This window comes from Pseudochaenichthys georgianus, chromosome 24, assembly GCF_902827115.2.
Source record: "Pseudochaenichthys georgianus chromosome 24, fPseGeo1.2, whole genome shotgun sequence".
In the NCBI taxonomy this organism is placed as follows: Eukaryota; Metazoa; Chordata; class Actinopteri; order Perciformes; family Channichthyidae; genus Pseudochaenichthys; species Pseudochaenichthys georgianus.
The window spans coordinates 30230013-30253025 of NC_047526.1; the positions used below are offsets into that span (position 1 = coordinate 30230013).

General features: G+C 42.8%; 1 protein-coding gene across 2 annotated transcripts; it reads right to left on the reverse strand.

Moving 5' to 3' along the window:
* Positions 1 to 1937: 1937 nt before the first annotated feature.
* On the reverse strand, positions 1938 to 22192 carry reps1 (RALBP1 associated Eps domain containing 1). 2 transcript variants are annotated; one of them, XM_034076348.2, is made up of 19 exons: positions 21451 to 22192; positions 19034 to 19157; positions 17628 to 17851; positions 14502 to 14667; positions 13548 to 13678; positions 12213 to 12375; positions 12070 to 12133; positions 11809 to 11963; positions 10725 to 10846; positions 10286 to 10366; positions 8110 to 8197; positions 6311 to 6409; positions 5969 to 6029; positions 5364 to 5562; positions 4730 to 4927; positions 4252 to 4341; positions 3962 to 4119; positions 2926 to 3031; positions 1938 to 2844 (listed from the first exon to the last, which is right to left on the reverse strand). In XM_034076348.2, the coding sequence occupies exons 1-19, from the start codon at positions 21601 to 21603 to the stop codon at positions 2776 to 2778; spliced, it is 2451 nt and encodes an 816-aa protein (XP_033932239.1). In that variant the 5' UTR covers positions 21604 to 22192; the 3' UTR covers positions 1938 to 2775. The 2 variants fall into 2 exon arrangements, with proteins under 2 accessions (XP_033932239.1, XP_033932240.1); XM_034076349.2 differs by lacking the exon at positions 10286 to 10366.
* Between the last annotated feature and the right edge of the window lie 821 nt (positions 22193 to 23013).

The window sequence follows — 23013 nt, forward strand, 5'->3', positions numbered from 1 at the left end:
ACCACGGCTTCTACAGATGACATGTTTTTATGTATTTATTGTCAAAGCATTTAATATATTCATTGCTATCGGGATGTTAAGAGCATTCCATGGAATATAACAAAGTGTTTCTGAAGTGAATTACCGACCCTACCCTAATTTCTCATTAAAGCCAAACAACAAAGGAGAGCAGCGTTTAAAATATTGTGCCGTTTTTATTTTTGTGTAAAAATCACACAGCTGCTAGTTGACTCTGCAGAGATACAGTACATCCATGCAGTTAAACATCTAGGATCCCACAGCCAAGAGAGAAGGAATTAAATAGAATATTCTTTCGCTGTTAGTCAGCAATTAATGCAAATGTACATATGAGTCCAAAAGTGTGTATCATATACAATATACAACACAGATCTGGGAGCAAATAGAATTCAAAATCCCATTGAAGACTCAAGAGGTGATTGCTTCTGCCTGTCTGGATTGCCTTTGGGGGTTTAAAGGATGTTAGCTGTTGTGCTAGCAAACATAAATCAATCCTACATTTTAATAGGGTTTCAAATGGTATTAGTTCCAGGTCTGGAAACTATAACACACACACACACACACGCACACACACACCAAGAACATCATCGTCCTCAACAGCAGAAAAAAGAAGGCGAGCCTCGATAGGACAAGGAGGAGAGGTCAGTCAGCCACAGAGGAAACCTGAACGCCAGTCGGGGAATAAGGCTTTGAGAAGAACACAGATTCTTCAGACACACGGGAAGCTCCGGGGACAAAACACTTATAAAAAAAAAAAATGGACCCAACAAGACTTTTAGGGTACTGGCACAAAAACCCTTACAGTTTCCAAGGTGAAGAAATAAAACGAGTGGTTCATTGCAAGAGTTAAAAAAAAGCAGGAAGCGGGATGTAACAAGTAAAAATACAAATAAGGAGGAGGTTTAGGTTCAAAGTGCAGTTGGGTCATTCAGGTCTCCTTCTCTGTCGACTGGTCTCCGTCTGTAGTGAGCTTCGTCCACACCCAGCCACGGTCACATCTCGCACATGTAGGGTGAAAGTGCCCTGATAAAACACTGATCTGGACTTCCCTCTGGAGCCGGGGGAGGGGAAGCTCCAGAGGGAAAGAAAAAAGGCCGGTTGAATCACAAACGTACGGTAAATGGTGTTCTGGAAGATCTACGATACAAAAACCAGAGTATACTGCTCACACCGTTGCTACTATCATAGTACAAACAGCTAAGTATAGTTGTGAGGATGTATCGCCCGTACTTGCATAGTGCCGCCTGCCCGATTAGAAAACCGCTGAGTTCTTAAATCTGTAACTCTAGACCTGTGCATGCGTGTTTGTTTGCTGATCACAAGAACAAGTATTCATACATTTAGCCCCCTGCAGTCAAGCAGCTGGAAAATCTTCAGACCGTCCGAGTGAATATCCGTTGAACTGGTTTCCCACCCATGTGAAAGAAAAAGACGGTAAAAAGCAACTGAAATGTTTAAAAAAAGAAAGCCGAGATGTTTACACACGAGAGAAACCTGAAGGAAAGATGGTTGCATTTCTGTTTTTAAAAACAGCCCAGACGGAGGCAAGAGAGCAGAGTTCAGTCATTTGGCATAAAGTTTAAACCATTCAGTCACATCAAACCCAACACTGTGTAACATGTGACACACACACACTTCAAGGGGGCAGTAAGAAGAGGGAGGGGCTGAATTCATGTCACAGGATGCGTCAAACTAAAACAAAAAAAGCCTTCACCGTAATGATTTAGCCGTGTAAGGCCACACACACACACACACACACACACACACACACACACACACACACACACACACACACACACACACACACACACACACACACACACACACACACACACACACACACACACACACACACACCACACACACACACACACACACACACACACACACACACACACACACACACACACACACACACACACACACACACACACACACACACACACACACACACACACACACACACCGTCCTGCTCAGAAGAAGCACGGTATGTTTTAATGGAGACAGACCTCACCAAACTCCTGGTGTAGATGTTTGGAAAGCCTCAAAGCTAGCCTTTGCGAAGCTAAGCTAACCACAGACTCCATTTCAATGATATGGATCTTCTCTAACAAAAAGAATAGTGAAGAAGTATTACTCAAAAATACGACACTGCTCTTTAAAATATGCCTGATTTTAAAAAGGAGTTTGGTGGAGTCCGTACCCCAAGACAGAATGAACACATTGGTGCTAGCTTCAAGTAATCACTAAACAGGAACACAGCCACACAGCCACACACACACACAGCCACACACACACACACACACACACACACACACACACACACACACACACACACACACACCTTTCTTCTTCAGTCATTCACAAAGTGATCAGACACCAGCAGTTTTGTCTTCAGACGGCACTCGCAGTTTTGTCCGCCACTCATGTCTCAGTCGTCCTCACTCTCTTTTGAGAAAAATTGAAAAGTGCCAGTTTGTGTAAATCCCCCCCCCCCGCCCGACGCTCCCGTCACCTCCTCCTCCGCCTGTCGGAGGATCTGTGCTCTCAGTTGCTTCTGGTGTATGATTAATGTGTGCGTGATGGAGCGTAGGAGATTTAACGGAGCACCCTGCAGCCGGCCGGAGCCTCCAGGGAAAGCTGAGATGGTGGGAGGAGGAAGAGGAGGAGGAGGAAGAGGAGGAGGGGGGGAGTCACACCGAGGGGCACAGCCTCGCTTCAGATGAACGACAGCAGAGTTTTCCTCCTCACGTTGGTTAAAGATGAGAGAACGGTCTGAGCTGCTCCAGCTGCACTTCCAGGGATATCCTCTCTTCAAGCAGGTCCTGGAGAACGAGAGGAAGTTACGAGTCATTGCTTTTCCAGCCTGAAAGAATCACATTGTTATTTATTTTGATTGTGCGTACCTTCAGCTGTTGCTGCAGTTCACTGTTAAGTCGTGCCAACACTGTGTTCGTCTCCTTGTTTCTTCTGATAGAAGCTTGAATCGACTTTTTGTCTTTTCCAACTGACCTGAAATCACAAATACACATACTTTTGGATTAAAAAAAGACAACAAGAAAAACAACTTAGGCAAGGCAAGGTTATTTATATAGCACCTTTCAAGACACGGCAATTCAAAGACATTAATATTATAAAATGGCATTTAAAAACACAAAGATAATAGAACATGAATAACAAAAGGTACATGAATTAGTTACAGTGCAGTGTGAGATACACACATCTTTGACCTCACTTTCTTTCTACTTTTTTTTTTTAACGTATCCTTTAGATCAGGGGGGTCAAACTCAAATACACAGTGGGCCAAAATAAAAGAAATGGGTACTAGTCGAGGGCCGGACTGGTTCAATGTTTATTGCAGAACTTATTGAAATGAACTTATTGCACATATTAAACCTGGAACCAACGAAGCTTACATTATTGCCTTTAAAAACAACATTAAATAATCAGTTGCATTCATTTCTTATGGCTCTATCTGCAGAGTCATTTCTTATGATTACATTTTTCCACAGGCCAACAACAGCTTCAAAAAAACTATTCCCCTCAAAGAAAAACCAAACATGCCCTGTTGTCGTGAGAGAGAAAGTGCAGAAGGAAACATCCATGTAAACTCAGGTTGTTGCTCTGTGATGCTAGTTCAGATACTTGGCATCTCATCTCGGGTGCAAGTTCATCAATGTTTGGGCTCAGGCTCTGAGCGGAGGAGACCCTCAGGATGGAGTGAAGGTGTGCGATCTAAAAGTAATTAGAAATTATCCTGCGGGCCGAAATTAAATCCACTAAGGGCCTGATTTGGCCCCCGGGCCACGAGTTTGACACATGTGCTTTAGTTATTTCAAGTGCTTCATGCTAAACGAACCCCCCTTTTGAAAATGCTAACCTTAACTTACGTTTACATCGTCCTTCCAAAGCTCTTGTTCACAGACTAACTGAATGTCCTACCTGGGGATGGAGGGCTGAGTCGCCAGGACGGCAGCGATGATGTTCGATTTCTGCGGACCGGGTGCCTCGTCCTCCGGCCGCAGCTCGTCTTCAGATTTCAACCTCCGGCGCACAGGTTTGGGAGGCGGGCCTAACGGACCAGACCCGGAACATTTGGCCTGACGAGGAAACAAAAGTAAATGATATATTGAATATCTTTGGTTTAATGATATTTAATGGTTGATAAGTATTGTTGTAAGTAGTTGATAATATATTCAGTTCATATTTAATAGAAGAATATGTTGACTTACAGAGCTGACAGTGGCTGGGACTCTCTCATCTACTTGGCCGTCACTCTTCACGGTTCTTAAAGGGCCGGCGCCCTCTGAAGGCTTCTCCACCTGCAGACACAGAAAAGCATGAGATGGTCCACTCTGAAACGAACACAGACAATGGGAAACACTATGGGTGTCAACTTTAAAATTATGCGTCTAATTTTGCCCACACATGCAAGGGATTGTGCGACAATCACAAAAAGAACAGTCACAATGTAAATAAAAAGATATACTCGGAGAAGTTAAAAAAGGGTAATCATTTTGGACATTCATCAAATGTATTTTCTTCTTAAGAAACTATACCCCAGCTAGTTTGTTGTTAGTGCAATTTGTATGCACATTGTTGTGAAACTCTGAATGTAATTTTCAATAAAACAGCCGATGTCAATTTCACTTTAGGGTTTAATAAGGGTTGGACACTGGACACACTCACTCACACACTCACACACACTACCTGTCCTGGCTCACTGTGGATATCGTCCTCCGGCAGGCTGGAAGGCTGGTCAGTCGCAGCGAAGGCCTGAAACTGACTGAAGTCGGCGAAATTGGGCTGCTGGGGAACCTGATGGGGGGAGGTGGAGGCGGTGAGCGCCGCAGGGCCGCCTGGAACAACCTCAGCCTCCGAGCGATGCCCGGTGTGTGGTGCTGACGACTGAAAAGAGGGAGGGGGGGGTGAAGGCCTTCACGAGTAAAATCACACTTGATACGGGAGTTTTTACTTTCAAGTAATTCAATAAAATGCAATAAACTGCACCCTATGCAGACGAGTTACAGGGTACATAGTACAAGTAGACAGATCACAAAACAATTTATATAATCTTTTTTAATTGATTTTGATAATGCGATAGGTTGGGTGATGTTTTTCTGTCAAATCAAATCAAATCAAAATGTATATATACAAACGTCATAGCATTCAGATTATAAAAACATTACACATCAACATAAGTATTGCCGTGTGATAAAAGCACGTGACTGAAGTGGTGGTAATGTTGAACGGAAACTAGGTGATGGAAATTAGTTTACAAGGGAGACCGATGCGAAGAGATGGGTTTTGAATTTGCATCATTGAGTGTTTCTGTCCCCCTCACCTGTGTGGGGAGGGGTCTCGGAGGCACAGCGGGCGGGTAAGTTATGGCTAAAGATGGCGGTTGTCCTGCAGCGGTTACGGCGGCGAAGGTGCGATTCATGTCGAGAGACGAGGAGCGAGAGTGAGAGGGGTGCGGGCGGGGGGGCGGCGGAGGGGGGGCTACCACCTTCAGAGTTTCTGGAGACGTCCCCGACAGAGACCTGGACACAAATATGTTTCTTCAATTAAAATACAAAGGTTTTATCGTCATATGCACAGAGCTACAGTGTGGGAATGGCAATGACATCCTGCTGACCTGAGCTCCAACAATGCAACGTATCTAATCAAATACAAAAATACTAAATAAAAAGTAGTGCTAAAAAGTCTTTACACATAACGTCACAGAATATGACGTTAAATAATGTAAATTAAATACGGTTTATAGCGTTATAACTATTTATATATATTAGTATATTGCAAGATGACAACAGGAATGTTTATCGGGGCAAGATATGAACAAATTCTCCCTGATCTGTTTACAATGAGATTGATCAGAGCAGATTGGAAAAATAATAACAGGAACAGATGCTTGGATACACGACACAAAGACAATAAATCAATACTGACCTTTGTCTTGTGATTGGCTCCTGGTCTGAGGTGTAGGAGTCTGAACTGCTGTAGCCATCACCTTTAAAAAGACATCAAAACAAAAACATCAGCATGTGAAGACATTTTATTCCAGTTAGTTACAACCTCAATGTGATTGATGACTTGGATATAATGCAATAGCATGTCAGGCTGAATGGTCTGTAGTGCAGTTGCATTGTGGGTAATGTAGGCACCAGGTTTTGACAAGGAAGAATGTGGGCAAAAAACAAATGTTGCATTGATTTGCATTACATTTTTTGCCACAAAACGACCAATTGGTTATTTGTTCAACATCTCCCTGGCACAGCATCCTTTACTCACCGACAGCGTTGCCGGCTACAAACATGGATGTCGATAGACTGGCTTCCTCGGACAGCTCTGGAGGTTGAGACAGCAGCGGGCTGGTCGGGTGGTTGTGGTCTGAGGGTTTAAGATAAAACAAATGTTGAGTTAGCTCTACGGGGTGGAGACCAGCTCATTTCATCACTAAATATCTTCAGGAACAGCTTCGGAAACATGACCACGGAATATTTCCACTGTATGTTTATGAATTAAATCCAGAGTGATTATGTTTAATGACGCCAAGTACTGTTTACTCAAAACAAACAGCAGCCTCTTGGTTTCTTACTAGCTGATTCACACCGTAGGAGACACGATGTTCTGGGCGGTTAATCATGTACTCCAGGGGTCGGCAAAGTAGGGAAGAGCCGACGCTCGTGAACTGTCAACGGGGGGGGGGGGGGGAGCCTCGGTGGACCTCTTTCACCTGTCAGCGCAACATACATGATGCCGTTTTAAATAACACATTTAAATAATTGGTTTAACCGGCACAATAATAATAAGGACGACCGTCCGTTCTGTGATTCTCCAGACACACACCGATGGCCAGTCCGCCCCGATGTAGCATATTATTGTTATTGAGAGATGAGCAGATCCCCACTGGGCTTTCAACTAAAGACACAGCCACGCAAAAACTGCGGCATTTGTACAGCTCCTTATGGATACTGCAGTTTGTGAAGTGCCGGCGCGGCAGCAGTGCCCGCTCTCTTCATCTCCAGGCGACTTTCTGCCGCTTCCCTCCGCGGTGCTGATCGTTTCACCGCGGAGGGAAGCGGCAGAAAGTCGCCTGGAGATGAAGAGAGCGGGCTGCGTTGCGTGCATGGCTTCCTTCTGCAGGGAACGGGGAGACGCGCTCTGACGGCGGTCTCGTTCAGGATCCGAAAATAAGATGTAAATATTTTGCACACTTATTCCACTTATTCCTCGTGTGCCACTGGTTACAGTGCAGCGTGCCAATGGAGGGTTTCCGACCCCTGATGTACTCTTACTAAACGTATCATCAAGATGTTATGACACAAATCCTGAGGAAGCCATTCAAATCTGTATGTTTCTCAAAACATGTACCGTACTTTTCGGACTATAAGCCGCGACTTTTTTCCCCATTTTTGTTGTACAGCTAACGGCCACTAGGGAACCTCCTAAATCTATGGACTTTACAGGTAAAATTAACCACCTTTAACTCTATGGGCTCTATGACCGGTCCGCGCCCGCCACCTTTAAGCGGCGGGCTCCAGCAGGAAAAGCTGGAGGCCGGAAAAGAGTGAGACAGGTAGCGCGCCAAAGTAAAAGTGGAACCGAGAGACAGAACGAGAGCAAGACAGACGGACGATTTAGCTGCTGCGGCTTCTATGCAGGTGCGCTTTATAGTCCGAAAAGTACGGTACTAGTGTTGCATATAAGCTTTAGCTCACACTCATAGATGATTCCAAGTTCTTCTACATGCTATTCTTGTTTTATAATAAAACTGGCTTCTGCATGCTACGGAGTATTTGAGGCATTGTATTGTAATAAAAGCCGGGCAAGTAGGGTAGTTTTCTCAGAGATGAATGCTGTCATTTTACAAGAAAGAGATCCTTATTTACAGAATTAAAAAAACCTATATTATTGTTTAAGATTATTAAGTCATACATTTGCAATTAAAAACCTCAGAAATTATGAGATTTCTATGAAGGAAAAAAAATCGTATATGGCTTTGTAACTGTGGATAAATGAATGTAGTTTTTAGGCAATGTTGCACTACTGTAATGGAACGTCAGTCTGAAGGCAGCAGGCTGTCTCACCGCTGCCGGTCCTCTTCAGCTCCATCTCCTGCATGTGAATCTTACTGGGCGTCATCCGGATGGGGACCGGGTGGACGATGGCCGTGTCCTGAAGAACAGATCAAAGTTACAGGAGGTGAGACAGACAGACTTCTGAAGGGAGAGACACACGTTTTAAAGAAGGACACGTTTGTAATCGGAACACTTTATTGTCCAATTACTTTGTCAGGCTTTCCTCCTTCTGCCACTTGGATTCATTTGTATTTGAAAGCTCATTTGATAAGTATTAAAGTGAGATTGTAATTGGAATATGATTGTGGTATCAGAGTCTTTTAACGTACTAAAAAAGTAGCTTTACTTTGTACATAAACTGTACTTGAGCTGCAGGTACTGAACTCTTAATTTGTTGCCATTCCAAAGATTTGAGGGGGACATTTGGCATCCTTGTTCAGGGACTGCTCAGTATTTATTTGCTGGGATTTCTGCCCAGAATGTCAAAGTACCCAAAAGCACTCTAGAGAAGATGCAGACTCTTGCTAAAGGGAAAGTAGTGCTCGTCAATACTGCAGTTTTCCGCCTGATTTATAGTGCAGAGCTATTCGTGAGGAAATTCTGCTTTAGGGGCAAAAAGGGACTTGGAAACTTCCACAGTAAATGACGCAGCACCAAACACATGTAAGTACTTACAGCATTGGACCATATATGGAAACACTGCAAATGCAATAGTGATTGGTGGGGTCACTGTAGAAAACAAGTGAGGTCCAATAGAAGCTAAGCCAGCCAAGTCACAACACACACACTGGCTGCTGCTGCACTTTGAAAAAACACCATGCAGAGAGAGAGAGAGAGAGCGAGAGCGAGAGCGAGCGAGAGAGAGCGAGCGAGAGAGAGAGCTGTTATGTCCTGTTTTAAACTCGCTTCAAGGCTGTGTTTTTGCCTTTGTGGAAAGCGTAAAGGAGATAATGTGATAACCGGGATATGGAAACAATAATAAGGAATACGTTATGATGTGGAGAGCATCTAACTTGCAGCACTCCGCTGGTTCCTTTGTGTCTTTGTCTCCGTACATCTCAAAACATGGTCTTTATTATATTATTATCGACCTGAAAACCTCTCCCACATTTTTCTCTAGTAAATGGGTAAGATGGACTCGTTTGTTTTCCAACTACTTATTTTACACCGCTTGCTTGCCATGTATAAAAACGAAGCTAACTTCTGACAAAACTGCACTGTGTAGCACCAGGGCTATTCATTGGGGGCCCGCGGGCACAATCCGGCCCGGGGTGATATTTACTGGCCTTTTGAGTATAATGTTAAAAAGTAATCAACTTGTTTGTTTGGGCCAGAGTGCCTTTATTCCAGAGAGGGTGTTACGTTGAGAGATAGAGGGGAAGACATTGCCTGAAAACTTCGGCGGGCTCGGGTTTCGAACCCACCTACTAGCTACTGTAGTGACAACTCCCGTCCTTGATTGCATCTCTGCGTGAATGATTAGATCATTTCACCTAAATCAGATTAAATTATGTTGATGGTTAAATTAGCTTCACATGTCGGCCCACTGAGTTCTGAACTTGCCATTTAGATCTAGAAAGGGGCCATGTTGTTTGATTGAATGAAACACAATATATGCACTCCACTATGCTGTTGTAGTAGTTACTGTATCTGAAGCTCATATTTCAAGCCATCTTTTTCCCGGCCCCTTGCTTTGGATCATTTTCATCAACCGGCCCCATTCCAAACTAATTGAATAGCCCTGCTCTATAACAGCGTTCATATTCATTTTTGTCTGCTTAAAGATCTATTGACAATTGAATGGAAACACACACAGAGAGAGAGAGAGAGACAGAGAGGGAGAGAGACAGAGACAGAGAGAGAGAGACACAGACAGAGAGACACAGACAGAGAGAGAGAGACTAAGACAGAGACAGAGAGACACAGACAGAGAGAGAGAGACTAAGACAGACAGAGAGACACAGACAGAGACAGACAGACAGACAGACAGACAGAGAGAGAGAGAGAGAGAGAGAGAGAGAGAGAGAGAGAGACAGACAGACAGAGAGAGAGAGACACAGACAGAGAGACACAGACAGACAGAGAGAGACAGAGACAGAGAGACAGAGAGAGCTCATGGAGATCCAGAGAGGGTTAATGTCTGTCCATTAATGGTGAAACCATGCAGACTAAGTGATTGACTTACAGGGTCAGCTGGTGCAATGTTAGAGTCAAATTGGGTCAGAGTTTGTGAGCTGGAGGAGCGCTCGCTAAACGTCTCCCACTGCTGCAGGAGACAGACAGACAGTGAGAAAAAACATGTCAGCCAGTGCAGTGACATCACACATTTACATCATCAGCCCGAGCCGCGTCCGTCGTGTGACATCATCGGCCATCGATGTGACATCATGGGCGGGCGTGGGAACAACAGACTTCCACTCAGAACGGCACAGGAAGTGAGAGAAGAGGTGCTGAATTATCAGTAATTATGTTTGATGATGAAGAGGATGAAGTAGCAGTTGAATCATGATGGATGGATAAAGAAAAAGCCCCCATTTACCCCTCAGCAATTAATCATGATGAATCAAATGCAACACGGCAAAGCAAACGAACATGGAGCAATAAGAAATGTTTGTGTTGTGAACCTCGCTGTTCTGGTTCATCTCGGGCCAGGCCTGGTTGAGTGAAGGCATGGAGGGAGACTTGTTGGGGGTGACCTCCACCGGGGAGCCCGAGTACCCGACGTCCGCGGCCTGGTCCGGGACCTCTGGACACAGAACATTAGACACAGGTCAGCCATGTTATTCCACAACTAAAATATTAGGGGTCCGGGTGGCAAACAAACGGCAATACATCATCTCTTTATTTGTTGTTTGAGAAAGTTGTCAATACTTTTCTTGCTAGTTTTTGCTCTTTAAAAACCGCTTAATTTTTGAAGGACAGAAATATTCAGTTTTCCTTTTGTAAATCTAACATGTAGTTTAAAAAAATGAAAGACAGACAAGGGAAAATGCTTAATATGAAAAGAAAATGATACCAAATTCCTGTAAGCAGTTCATTAATGCAACTACTCTTAAGGGGATATTAGGGCTGCTCAATTAATTGTATTTTAATCGCAATTACGATTTTGGCTTGCAACGATTATGAAAACAACCTAATCGAAATAAAACGATTATTTATTTATTTTAATTTTTTATTGGTTTTTCAGTTGGATTATACTTAAAGTTCAGGGTGATCGACTGTTAAAAACGTACCGTTCAACATTTGTTTTTCAAAAAATTGATGTTTTCAAAGTAAATGGATAATCGTTTTTAATAATCGTGATATCAATTATTGACCCAAATAATCGAGATTATGATTTTTGCCATAATCGAGCAGCCCTAGGGGATATTATATATATTTTAAAAATAAGACCAGTGCTTTTTCATAGTGTGTTACCTTTCCCTTAAATACAGAAAACAATTGTCTAATTTACCAACGCATTGAGTCCGTCTTTGCTGTACAGTACAGTATATACAGTATATAACGTTGAAAGGGAAGCAGAAACCTACAGCAGCTCCATTATAGAAAGTACTTCATCACCCGAGTAAATGTATAGATTTACTACTACTGCAGTGCTGTAACCTCACAGGCTTTATGAGGCCTGAGGTTGGGACATTAGGGGAGGTAGGAACACAGACAGAGAGTCGGAGTGAGAGGAAGGGAGGGGGGGGGGGGAGGCTTGCAGACCTGCTGAGTCATCCAGGTCAATCAGCTTTGGCATCAGGCTCTCAGGCAGCTTCTCAGGGAGGTCATATCCATTTTTCCTGGCCACGACCAGATGAAAGGCGGCACAGAATTCATCCAGGGTCAGCGCCCCGTCTTTATCGAAGTCTGACAGCTCCCTTCAAAGCACACATTAGACGTAGGTGAGTCTGCAGTCCTCACAAAACAACTGTATACATTCAGCACAGACAATCATAGTGTTTGTGGATAAAAGGGTTGACTCACCAAATATGTGACAACTCTAAAATCGGTAGTTTTGATTTGGTAAAGAACTCTTTTGCAGACGAACCTAAAACCCAAAGAAACTGATGGTTAAACAATTATCCTTAAACGTTAGCTTTATTGTGTTTTTTTCTGCATAATCCTACCAGGTATAAAGCCGTTTAGATCTGGCTGGATGGTTTTAAACTGGTTTATATAATACTGTCTCTGCTCGTCCGTGATCTTCCACGGATCATCGTAGCCGCTCGTCTGTCGCTGCATCTCATTGGCTGTTGCTCCTGAGGCCACCGTTCGTATCGTTGTGCTTTCCTATGGGGAACAAATGGGACATTTACAGAAACATTTGAGATAACAGCACTGGTTTAATAGACATGGATATATTAAACCAGCACTGAAGGTAAAGTTCAGAATAAACCATGTCCTATGTGAACAGTAGGGCGATTATTTTGGTCAATAATTGATATCACGATTATTAAAAAAACGATTATCCATTTACTTTGAAAACATCCATTTATTGCAACAACAACAAAATGTAACATTATGTTTTTAACAGTTGATTACCCGGAACTTTAAGTATAATTCAACTGAAAAACACATAAAAAAAATAAAAAAAACAATTACATTTTTTTTTTTTAAATAAAAATTTATCGTTTTATTTCGATTACGTTGTTTTCGGAATCGTTGCACGCCAAAATCGTAATCAAGATTAAAATATGATTCATTGCACAGCCCTAGTGTACAGTATGTCATAGTGTGGGCTGTTTACACTTGAAACTGTTAAAAAAAAAATCCCATGACTGTTGATGACATGTCAAAAAATGGCAATGTTACTCTTCCAAAAAAGTCCTGTTCTTCAAGGAATTTGGAACAGTAGGACAGTCAGAAAGCCTATCATTAGTTCCCATTAATCATCTCATATTTGAAATATGCAATAACATTACTCAAGAAACAAAAGATCAGCATGACGTCTGTCTTAAATCAGACGCTGGGTACAGGGGCTGGTTTTCAACTTGGGCTAAACAATGTCACACGGGAGTTAAGTGCAGGCAGGGAAAACATTGATATATGTTTAAGTCACCACTTCAGGTAGTAAGACATCTTGTGTTTGTAATGCCTTTTCCTTTGATAAAAGAGGGTGATGACGACGGCGATGATTAACACAGCCTGTCAGAATCAATCCATTGTCCTTTTCACAATCTCAAGATGTGTCTGTGATTTCTTTGTAACCACAGACCCACCTTTCTGTGTAATTAGTTGATGTATTATCAGTAGTCTGCAGTTAAATGCTATGTATGTGGACTTGGGTAAGACAAATGCCGATTGTGTGCTTTATAGAAATAAATCCTGAACATTTTAAACAACTGAAGTATTTAAGGCCAAGCTACCTCGACGAAAAGTGAGTTGCACATAATATAACTGCAATTTGTAAAAGGGAAATCAGTTCTTTATTAAGATGGCGATAGATGTGTTGGACTGCCTACCTGGGCTGATGAGGGATGCATTCCTGGGATGGCGCTGGATGGCGGCGTGTCCGCTGTGAAACTGACCCAACTCTCCTGACCCGGAGGAGGGGGCGAGTGAGACGGCCACATCCCTTCAGCGGGCACCGCACCTGTGGAGGAGGAGAGGGAACGTACAGTTACATCTCCATGATACACACGTGCCATTAGGAGAGGATTAGGGCTGCACCTGGAGGCTAATCAATTCAGACTTGACGCTTTTAAGGGATCCTTTTTATACCAGAGTCTCCTGAACACATTTTGTGCTGACGAAAGCATTGCTCAGGGCATGTGATGTTCCTCTGTGTTCTCCTAATGACTAACTGATGTAACTGCTACTCTCAGCAAACATCATTTATGTACAAGCTGCAAACATCGGGAAGTAATACAAACACAACTAATATGCTCTGAACTGGCTTTTCTGCAAGGTCTTTGTCCTCGTCTCAACGTCCATCACTGGTGGTCCATAAGGAGTTAATAAATATAATATAATAGCTGGTATGTGTTATTAATCTAAAACTATATATTTAAGCTTTTCAACATCAGAAAACACTCCACTCTGCAGAAGAGTTATCCTTCATCTTGTCGCCTCTTTTCACCGTCTTTAACTTTAACTAAGATTATTTTCGGTATCAGTTCATCTGATGATTATATTGACAATTAATCGGGAAATAGTGAAAATGTGGTATCTACGTTTCTTAGAGTCCAAGGTGACGGCTTGAAATGTGATGTTTTGTCTGATCAACAGTCTAATAGCCTAAGATATTCAGTCAGTAGTTATAAAACAGAAAAGCTGGATCACCGTAGAGACGGGCACAGAAGAATGCAGGCAGTTTCTAAACAAACAATCGATACGCTGATTGCCCATCACCTAGTTGACTACATGTTGCAGCTACACATTCATTAATGCCATCATATCAACAGTCGGGATGTTACCTGCTGCTTGCGCTTCTCTGAAGTGCGTCCACACGGCTCCAGCTGGAGCAACGACCGGCTGTCTGTCTGCGTTCCCTCCGCTGGCCTGACGCTTGTGTTTCCTCCACGATTGAGGGGAGGTGGGGGGAGACTGGTGAGGGGAGACCACCGGGGACGTGGGCTCAGGCTGGTAACACACACAAGTACAATCAAACACGTGAAATATGTATGCAGATTAAAAATACATCCAGTAAGCAACTCCAGCTTGAATGAGAATCACCAGCTTCTGACGTGCAGCGTTTAAAAAATCTTAATTTGACACGCAGTGAGGAAGCAGAAGCTCAGTGTCACCACTACGGTATATTATGGTTTCACATGTTATGGGTATTAACTTTCAGATGCCATTTCATATACTACAAGATTTCCATCGCGAACATCCACAGCCACATGACTGCTTCAAAGCTTTTATCATCTGCTCATCACAGATAAGGGATGTTCAAGCTCCTAGCTATTTCACGATAGATGCAAATAGAAAAGAGGTCTACGTTACTGAGGCAACACACTGTAAGAAAAAGATAGTCATTTACGGACACAAAAATGTACAGGAAACAGGAGAGTATTCCGGTAGCATATCTTTAGTAACTGCGGCACTCAGTTGTGGGAGGAAATCAAATGTAAAGGAGATAAAAGTAAAGTTCAATGTGTTCTTAATTGTGGGGAAATCAAAATAAATGTGGTATAACCTTGACAAAACTGAAGTGCTTTTCCTTCCGGGAAAAGATTGTCCCTCTCTTGACCTAACTATCAATATCGGCCCCTCTGTTGTTTCCCCGACTCAGACTGCAAGGAATCTGGGTGTTATCCTAGATAACAACCTGTCGTTTACTGCAAACATCGCTGCTACAACCCGCTGCTGCAGATACACGCTTTTCAACATCAGGAAGATGCGTCCCCAGCTGACCCAGAAAGCGACGCAGGTTCTGGTCCAGGCTCTCGTCACCTCACGCCTAGACTACTGCAACTCCGTCCTGGCTGGTCTCCCTGCATGTGCCATCCGACCTCTGCAGCTCATCCAGAATGCAGCGGCTCGCCTGGTCTTCAACCTTCCAAAATGTTCCCACACCACGCCGCTCCTCCGCTCCCTTCACTGACTTCCGGTAACTGCTAGAATCCACTTCAAGACACTGGTACTTGCGTACCATGCTGCGAATGGATCTGGCCCTTCCTACATCCAGGACATGGTTAAACCGTACACCCCAGCACGTGCTCTACGTTCTGCATCAGCCAAACGGCTCGCTGCACCCTCGCTGCGAGGGGGACCCAAGTTCCCATCAGCAAAAACACGTGGGTTTGCTATCCTGGCTCCAAAATGGTGGAATGAGCTCCCCATTGACATCAGGACCGCAGAAAGCTTACACACCTTCCGGCGCAGACTGAAAACTCATCTCTTTCGACTCCACTTCGAGCGATAGAATGACTAACAAAGAACTGCTAACAGAGCACTTATATACTAATAAAGGACTGGCTTATCTAAAGCCAGTTGAGTAGCACTTGAAACGATTGGCTCTTTGAAACCTGATGTTCTTATATGATTCTGTTTTCTTCAAGTTTGTATCTTCCTGGTCGAATGTACTTATTGTAAGTCGCTTTGGATAAAAGCGTCAGCTAAATGCAATGTAATGTAATAACTACTAAACCGTTTTCTTTAACGCAGAAAAACACCCCATGTGTACCGTTTTTTATTCTCGTTTGATTTTTTTATATTTATTTTGTGTGTATTTTCTTTGCTTGTTTATTTACTCATTTATTGTATCTTGGTTTGTTTGCTATTTTTGGGTCTTTGAACTGTTCACTGAGCAAAATGCAATAGAAATACTATGCGACACCAAATAAAGAATCATTTCAAAAAGAAAATCGAACTAAACTAATACCTTCATTTATTGTTTTTGCATGTATACATGTACAGTATCTTTAAATCAAGCGAAAGAGCAAAGACATGTGATGATATCAAACACTAAGTAGTCATGTTTGTTTGTACACCAGTTATGGCGCATTTCCACTGCAGGGCCTCGCAGGGCTTAGTACGGTATGGCTAGGCCTCGTTAGGCCAGGCTCACTTTATGCTGCATTTCCATTACAGTTTAGTAGCTGGGGCAGTAACTATAGTAACGCAGTGTAGGCGGAGTCGTGACGTCATCTTCAATGCGAAACACAAAACCAACATCAGCCGTTAGCTGTTAGCCCTCAGAGCTCACAGCTCCTCATATCAATCAATGTTTATTTATATAGCCCAATATCACAACTGTTACATTTGTCTCAGTGGTCTTCACAGTGTGTACAGAATATCAGTATGACAATACGACACCCTCTGTCCTTAGACCCTCTGTCCTTAGACCCTCTGTCCTCAGACCCTCTGTCCTTAGACCCTCACATCGTACAAGGAAAAACTTCCAGAGAAACCCCACAGTTTAAAGGGAACATGGGAGAAACCTCAGGGAGAGCAACAGAGGAGGGATCCCTCTCCCAGGACGGACAGACGTGCAATAGATGCCGTGTGTAAATTGAAAAGATAATACATTTACAACATAGGTAGACCAAATGTTTGGACTACTCATACTGTTCAGAAACTAGGCAAAAGATAAACCAGTACAAACCACAGACTGCCTGTGTCATGGCGAGTACAGTCGCTGCTTTATTTACGTCTGTAGGCCGTTGTTGTGAGTATGGACGGTCGGAGCATATACAACGTTAGCTTAGTCGATCTCCATTCAGAAAACATGCTTTTTAAAAAGGTGTTTCTCCGGCCGTCTGTCTGCAGACTTGTCAAAGCATTAATTCATGGTTTTCACTAACCGGTATCAGTATGTTGTTACTTCGGCATCATTTAGAAACCTGTATTACAATTAAATCACGGTCAAATATGTTCATTTTGTTGTAGTTTCCAGCGATTCTCTCACTAGTTTAGCATACTCAGCCCGGTTATTGGCCCGGAAAGAACCTCGATTTTGGAGAGCCATAAAAACTGTGAAAAAGAACCGGCTAGCCAGAACTACACTGAGTGAAACGCAACCAAAAACGGGCGGGACACGCTTAGTGGAAATGCGCCATTAGTGTTCATTTCTATACGAGGAGAGTAGGATTACTAACCTGTGGTTCTATGCTTGGCGCCAGGGGCTGGACCACCTCATGGACAGGAAGTGAAGTGGATGCTGGGGGACCTTTCTTGTTTTGGATAACCCAGCCAGGCGGTCTGGGCATCACGGCAGCAGCGGACGCTGGGAACAGACCGTCCGTGTCCGTGTACAGCGCTGCGTGCCTCGCCTCCGCCTCGTTCTTCCCCAGCACGAACCTGGGCAGCGGCAAGTCTTTGACTGAGGAGACAGGAATCCATGCAGAGGATTAGAGGAAAGATTACTTTGAAATTGATTTAAATTGCTTTAATGCACTAAACTCAAGGACTGCGCCCACTCTCCGTTGCACTTAGATAGTCAGATATCATCAGTCTGAGATGCGTGGTGGATTTTAGCCCCGTCACAATAATGATATCAAGGAAGTATTGATAGATGTGTGGGTGGACACGACCTTGATCATTTTTGCTGACCTGGATATGGCTGAGTGTTTTTCTTTACATCAATAGCATAAAATGGTCTTAAACTCTAATCACGTTGTACATCACGAATATTTTGTTTTGCGAGGAAGTGGCCTCTGTGGTTCCTCATATCTAATGAGGAAATAATTTCAACAACTTTATGTTGCAATATTTAAGGCCAAGCAAGTAAGTTCATGCAGCGGGTTACGATGACATCCCACATTGTGGTTGTTATTTTTTAGAGGACTCACCAAAGTCAAACAGAGAAGTTAATTTGTTAACCTAAAGCCTGAGGGCTAAGACTACAGACTCTTTTTAGTAAAGATAAATAGAAAGTTAGTAGAAACGGTTCTTACCATCCACCTGATATACAACACAAATATAAGGCTATTATCTGCCACACCAGTGGGAAATAGCTGGCATAAAATATATCTAATTATTTTTGAACACACACACACACACACACACACACACACACACACACACACACACACACACACACACACACACACACACACACACACACACACACACACACACACACACACACACACACACACACACACACACACACACACACACACACACACACACACACACACACACACACACACACACACACACACACACACACACACACACACACACACACACACACACACACACACAGAATGAGGCAGGGATGGAGCCACCAGATCTCTACCAACAGAATGAGATTAACTGTGATTGAATTACTTTATCCAGCACACAATGAGTCCACTGAATGCACACGTTCAGCATTCAACACAGAATAACAAGCTTTACATTCTTGTAAAAAAACAAACAATATTCTGACCATAATAGATACACATGAGCTTCGAGTCCCCTGGCACTTTCTGTGATGGTACTGAGTGGATACTTGTTCCTTCCTGTGGGAGGGGAGGTTCTTTGTAAGATCAATGGTTCCAGTCAGCGTTGGACTCACCCGAGTTGAGGCTCTCGACCCTTAGGGGCAGACCGGACTGGGCGATGGCGATGAGCTTCAGAGCGATGTAGAACTGGCTCCGCCCGAAGTGACCCAGCCGAGTGGCTCCACAAAGCTCTGTGATCTAAACCCACACACACAGGGACGAAGAGGAACAGTTAACAACATTGTTTTCATGTACAAAGAAACGTTATCAGACAAAATAGTGTCTTATTATTATTATCAAGTAATGCTTAGCTAGCTATTCTTCGCGCTGCATCTGATGTGAGACACCAGGAGACAACACGTATGTCTACGCGATTGTATAAATGTATGTATGATACACCAGATTATGTTGAAAAACATAGCATATTCACAATCTTTAAAAACATAGGGGTTAAAACCACTCTTTCAAATCCTTGCATGTACCCTGTAACGATGTGGTCAGTGGTCTTAACCAATATAGTAACCATGTATTATTATGTATCCAAGTTCTACAAACAATGGTGGCTTTATACAATGTTATTTACTTGAAAACAGCCCAATCCACAGTCTCATTTGCTCAGCTCACTGGCAGATGTTCAGCGGGTCCGACCATAAATAAGCTTGATTATCACATATCTTGCTTTACTTGGCGCCATGCTGAGCCGCTTAGTCCTGAATGTAAGACTGGGCAGCACAACAGCAACAACAACGTGTTTTGTATTTGTACAGAAGCATGTAAAAGACAATGCATGGTTGATGAGTGTAAATATACAGAGTGTGGATCCGTGTGGATACCAGAATCCTGTGCATAATTAATACCAACGGAGTTACACTTCACAACATTAAGAAGAGTCCTTCAGTGCTGTGAGCCACAACACCAAGAGCCCGCCACAGCTGACTGATCCCTTTCCTGCTGACAAAGGACTTATTCTGATACGTCTGGACAAACAAAGCACCAACGCTTTCTCTCCGCCTGTTACAACATGACACTGTAGCTGTATGTGTCTATTGGCCACAACAGAGGACGTTTTGAAAGTAGAGGATTACAACACTGCCTAATTCTTCCACCCTGCAGCTCCCCTTGTTGACCTTGAAAAGAATCTGACTCACAAAATGCAAATATTAGCCTGCTGAGTGGGAAACTAATCAGGTGGTGATAGTCAAAAAGGTTTACAGGCATACCTGTATTATCAGATTAAACATTAGGATCATCAAAACAAGTGACTTTAAAAGCTAAATAAGCCTGTCAATTAAAAATGTAATGTGGCCATTGAGTATATGCACGGTCTGTGTAAAAGCTGGTCGAATGATACACCATTTCTAATTCATGATTGTTGAGACTGTGTGGGTTAGGTGCCAACGGTTATAAATCAAATTGACATGAAGACACTGTGACATTGGGTCTGTACTATTTTCCTCAATGTCAGCTTAACCCAGTGGGGGAAATAATGATGGATTTTATAGGAGCGAGAAGACAGGAAGAAATAACAAGTCATCTGAAGACTTTTTCTCATTTTTACCAGCGTGCAATGACGCACTGAAAAGATACATTTATTTTACACCCTTTTTTACATTAAGCCCAATTACACAGTAAGGTTACACAGACAGAAGTCTTCTATTCTGTCCCATGACCTCCTCAAATTCATTAAGATAAAATGTCTGCAATAAACACAAGATTTTTACCCCACTTTATACATTAAAAAAGCTCCAATCCAGTAGCTCATTATATAAACGTGGTATGTTTACATTTCACGTATGTATTACTACAATAGGCAGAATTGTATTATTGTACAGTATTTAATATGACATTCTGTTTTTATCTTATTCTATTTCACATGTATAGTCTACTTCTCCTGCATTGCTAGCACATTGGTCACTTGCAATATTTTATTTCTATTCTGTTTCTTCTTGCACTATTTGTATCGTTTAATGTTTATATATGTGTATGTTGCTTTGTTGAGAGACTGGGACTTGTTTTCATTGCCATAACCACATTGTAGCTACAGTGCATATGACAATAAAGCCTTTAAATCTTGAATTTGGATTGATGGTACTGAGCAGTAGGTCTGAAGCAAAGGGCTGATGAGGACATATTTGCTACAACCTTGTGTATGGGCACTGTTCAACACACAATCACGAAAATATACTTAAAGAGAAGACATACACGTCTGTTTTCTAAGTAGGATGTCAATTTGAACCCAGATGTTCAGCTAAGGGTAACTATGTGATTTGGCTGCCCACCCTCTTCGGCTACAGCTAGCATTAGCCAGAAGAAGGTGTGTCTACTCTCTTATGCTGCGCAGCATTGCTAACCACCAGGGCTAACCTCACTTTAACTGGATGACAGGCCAGCTCTGACAGCCAAGCAAGTTGGTAAACAAATATCCATATAACAGTTCGTGGCCAGCACCATCACAGTCTGGGGATAATGACACTCGCTAACGCTAGCTTACCTGCAGGACAACTTCGCTGGGTAGCTGGGCCGCCCGGAAAAGGTCAAGAACTCTCCCATTGGAAGCCACTTTTTTGGTATTGTCCGTGTCGCAGTAAACGAACAAATCCGAGTAATATTTCTGCTCGTAATCAGTCAGCGTTAAGCTTTCCATCGTAGTACCAATCGACCCTGAAAACCGGGCTACTTGGCTGTTGATTAGCCCTTAGCCAATGGCTAGGGCAGGACCAAAAAAAAATGGGCGAGACTTCAAACTTAGCTAGCCTTCCAGCACTAGCTAGGTTAGCAGGAATAATGTTCTCAACGCGCTGTTGTCGTCTGAGCCCACTCTCTGTAAAAGCCCCCAATACTATCTGTTCACAATGACAGCTACTCACCACTCAAATACTAAAATGAGGAATGTTTCCATACAGTTATTGACTTAGTTAACTTGTTGGGCCAGCCAAGAAAAGTAGCCAACAGCTGGCTAGCAGCACTGCGAGCTAACCGCTACCTTGAATCAAAGTCAGTGGCAGTTAACGTTAAGCTAACTAGCAAAGTGCGTCCACCTTCTCAAAGCTGGACAACTAACCGCGTTTATCTCACGTTATAGCGCTTCGTTCTCCCTTTAGTCCGTCATGGGATGGTGTTTCTGCGTTTCGCTGGAAACAAATTCCTCAGCGGGGCTGTTAGAAGTAAAGTTTCATGGATTATTTGGGCTCCTTCCTCTAGTAATCTTAGCCGCCATTCCTGCCACCAGTGTAAAGCCACTCACAGTTTAATTGAAACTTCCGGAAGGATTTTTTCAAATTAAAACAGCCCTTGAACATCTCAGAATCTAAGTTTATTGGCAACGTTTGTGAACATATTGTATCATACACACTATGGTCAGTGGTGGAACAAGTATTCAGATACTTGGGTAAAAGTACAAATACAATATTGTCAAAATATGTAATCACAAGTAAAAGCCCTCCATTCAAAATCTCACTTTTTTATTTGTATTGCATTTGCTTAATTTAAACAGTGATCTAGATATGGACTGCCTGCTTTAACCACTGAGTTTAACAGTTTGGAGATTATTTGGAATGACTGGACCACGCCTTTTTAATATCTATATGAATGATCTATCAGGTGATTTAAGTGTCTGTAAAACAGGGTGTGTGATTGGTAATGTGTTTGTAAACCATCTCCTAGCAGTGCTGGTTTTCAACAGTTGCTAAATGTTTGTTCTGATTACGGAGTCAAATTTGACGTTAACCAAGGTGGTGCAGTGCAAGTGAAATGTTCTGTAATGCACGAGTCAACACGTTCCATGATCTTTTGAGAAATCTAATGTACAAATTCATCTGTCGATTGAATGTTTCTCATAACTCTGTCATTATGCTGCTGTCAAATCCGTGTTTCAGTGCATGCTGTATGATACCAGTCACCTCTGTGGAAACATTGGTATCACTGCCATTTTTAATTTATATTTGAGTGTTGTAATAATGGACCGAGAGTCTCTTTAAATAAAGATGATGATGATGATGATTAGGCTGGCCAGGACACAACATATTTCAAAACATGAAAACTAAAAATAATAATA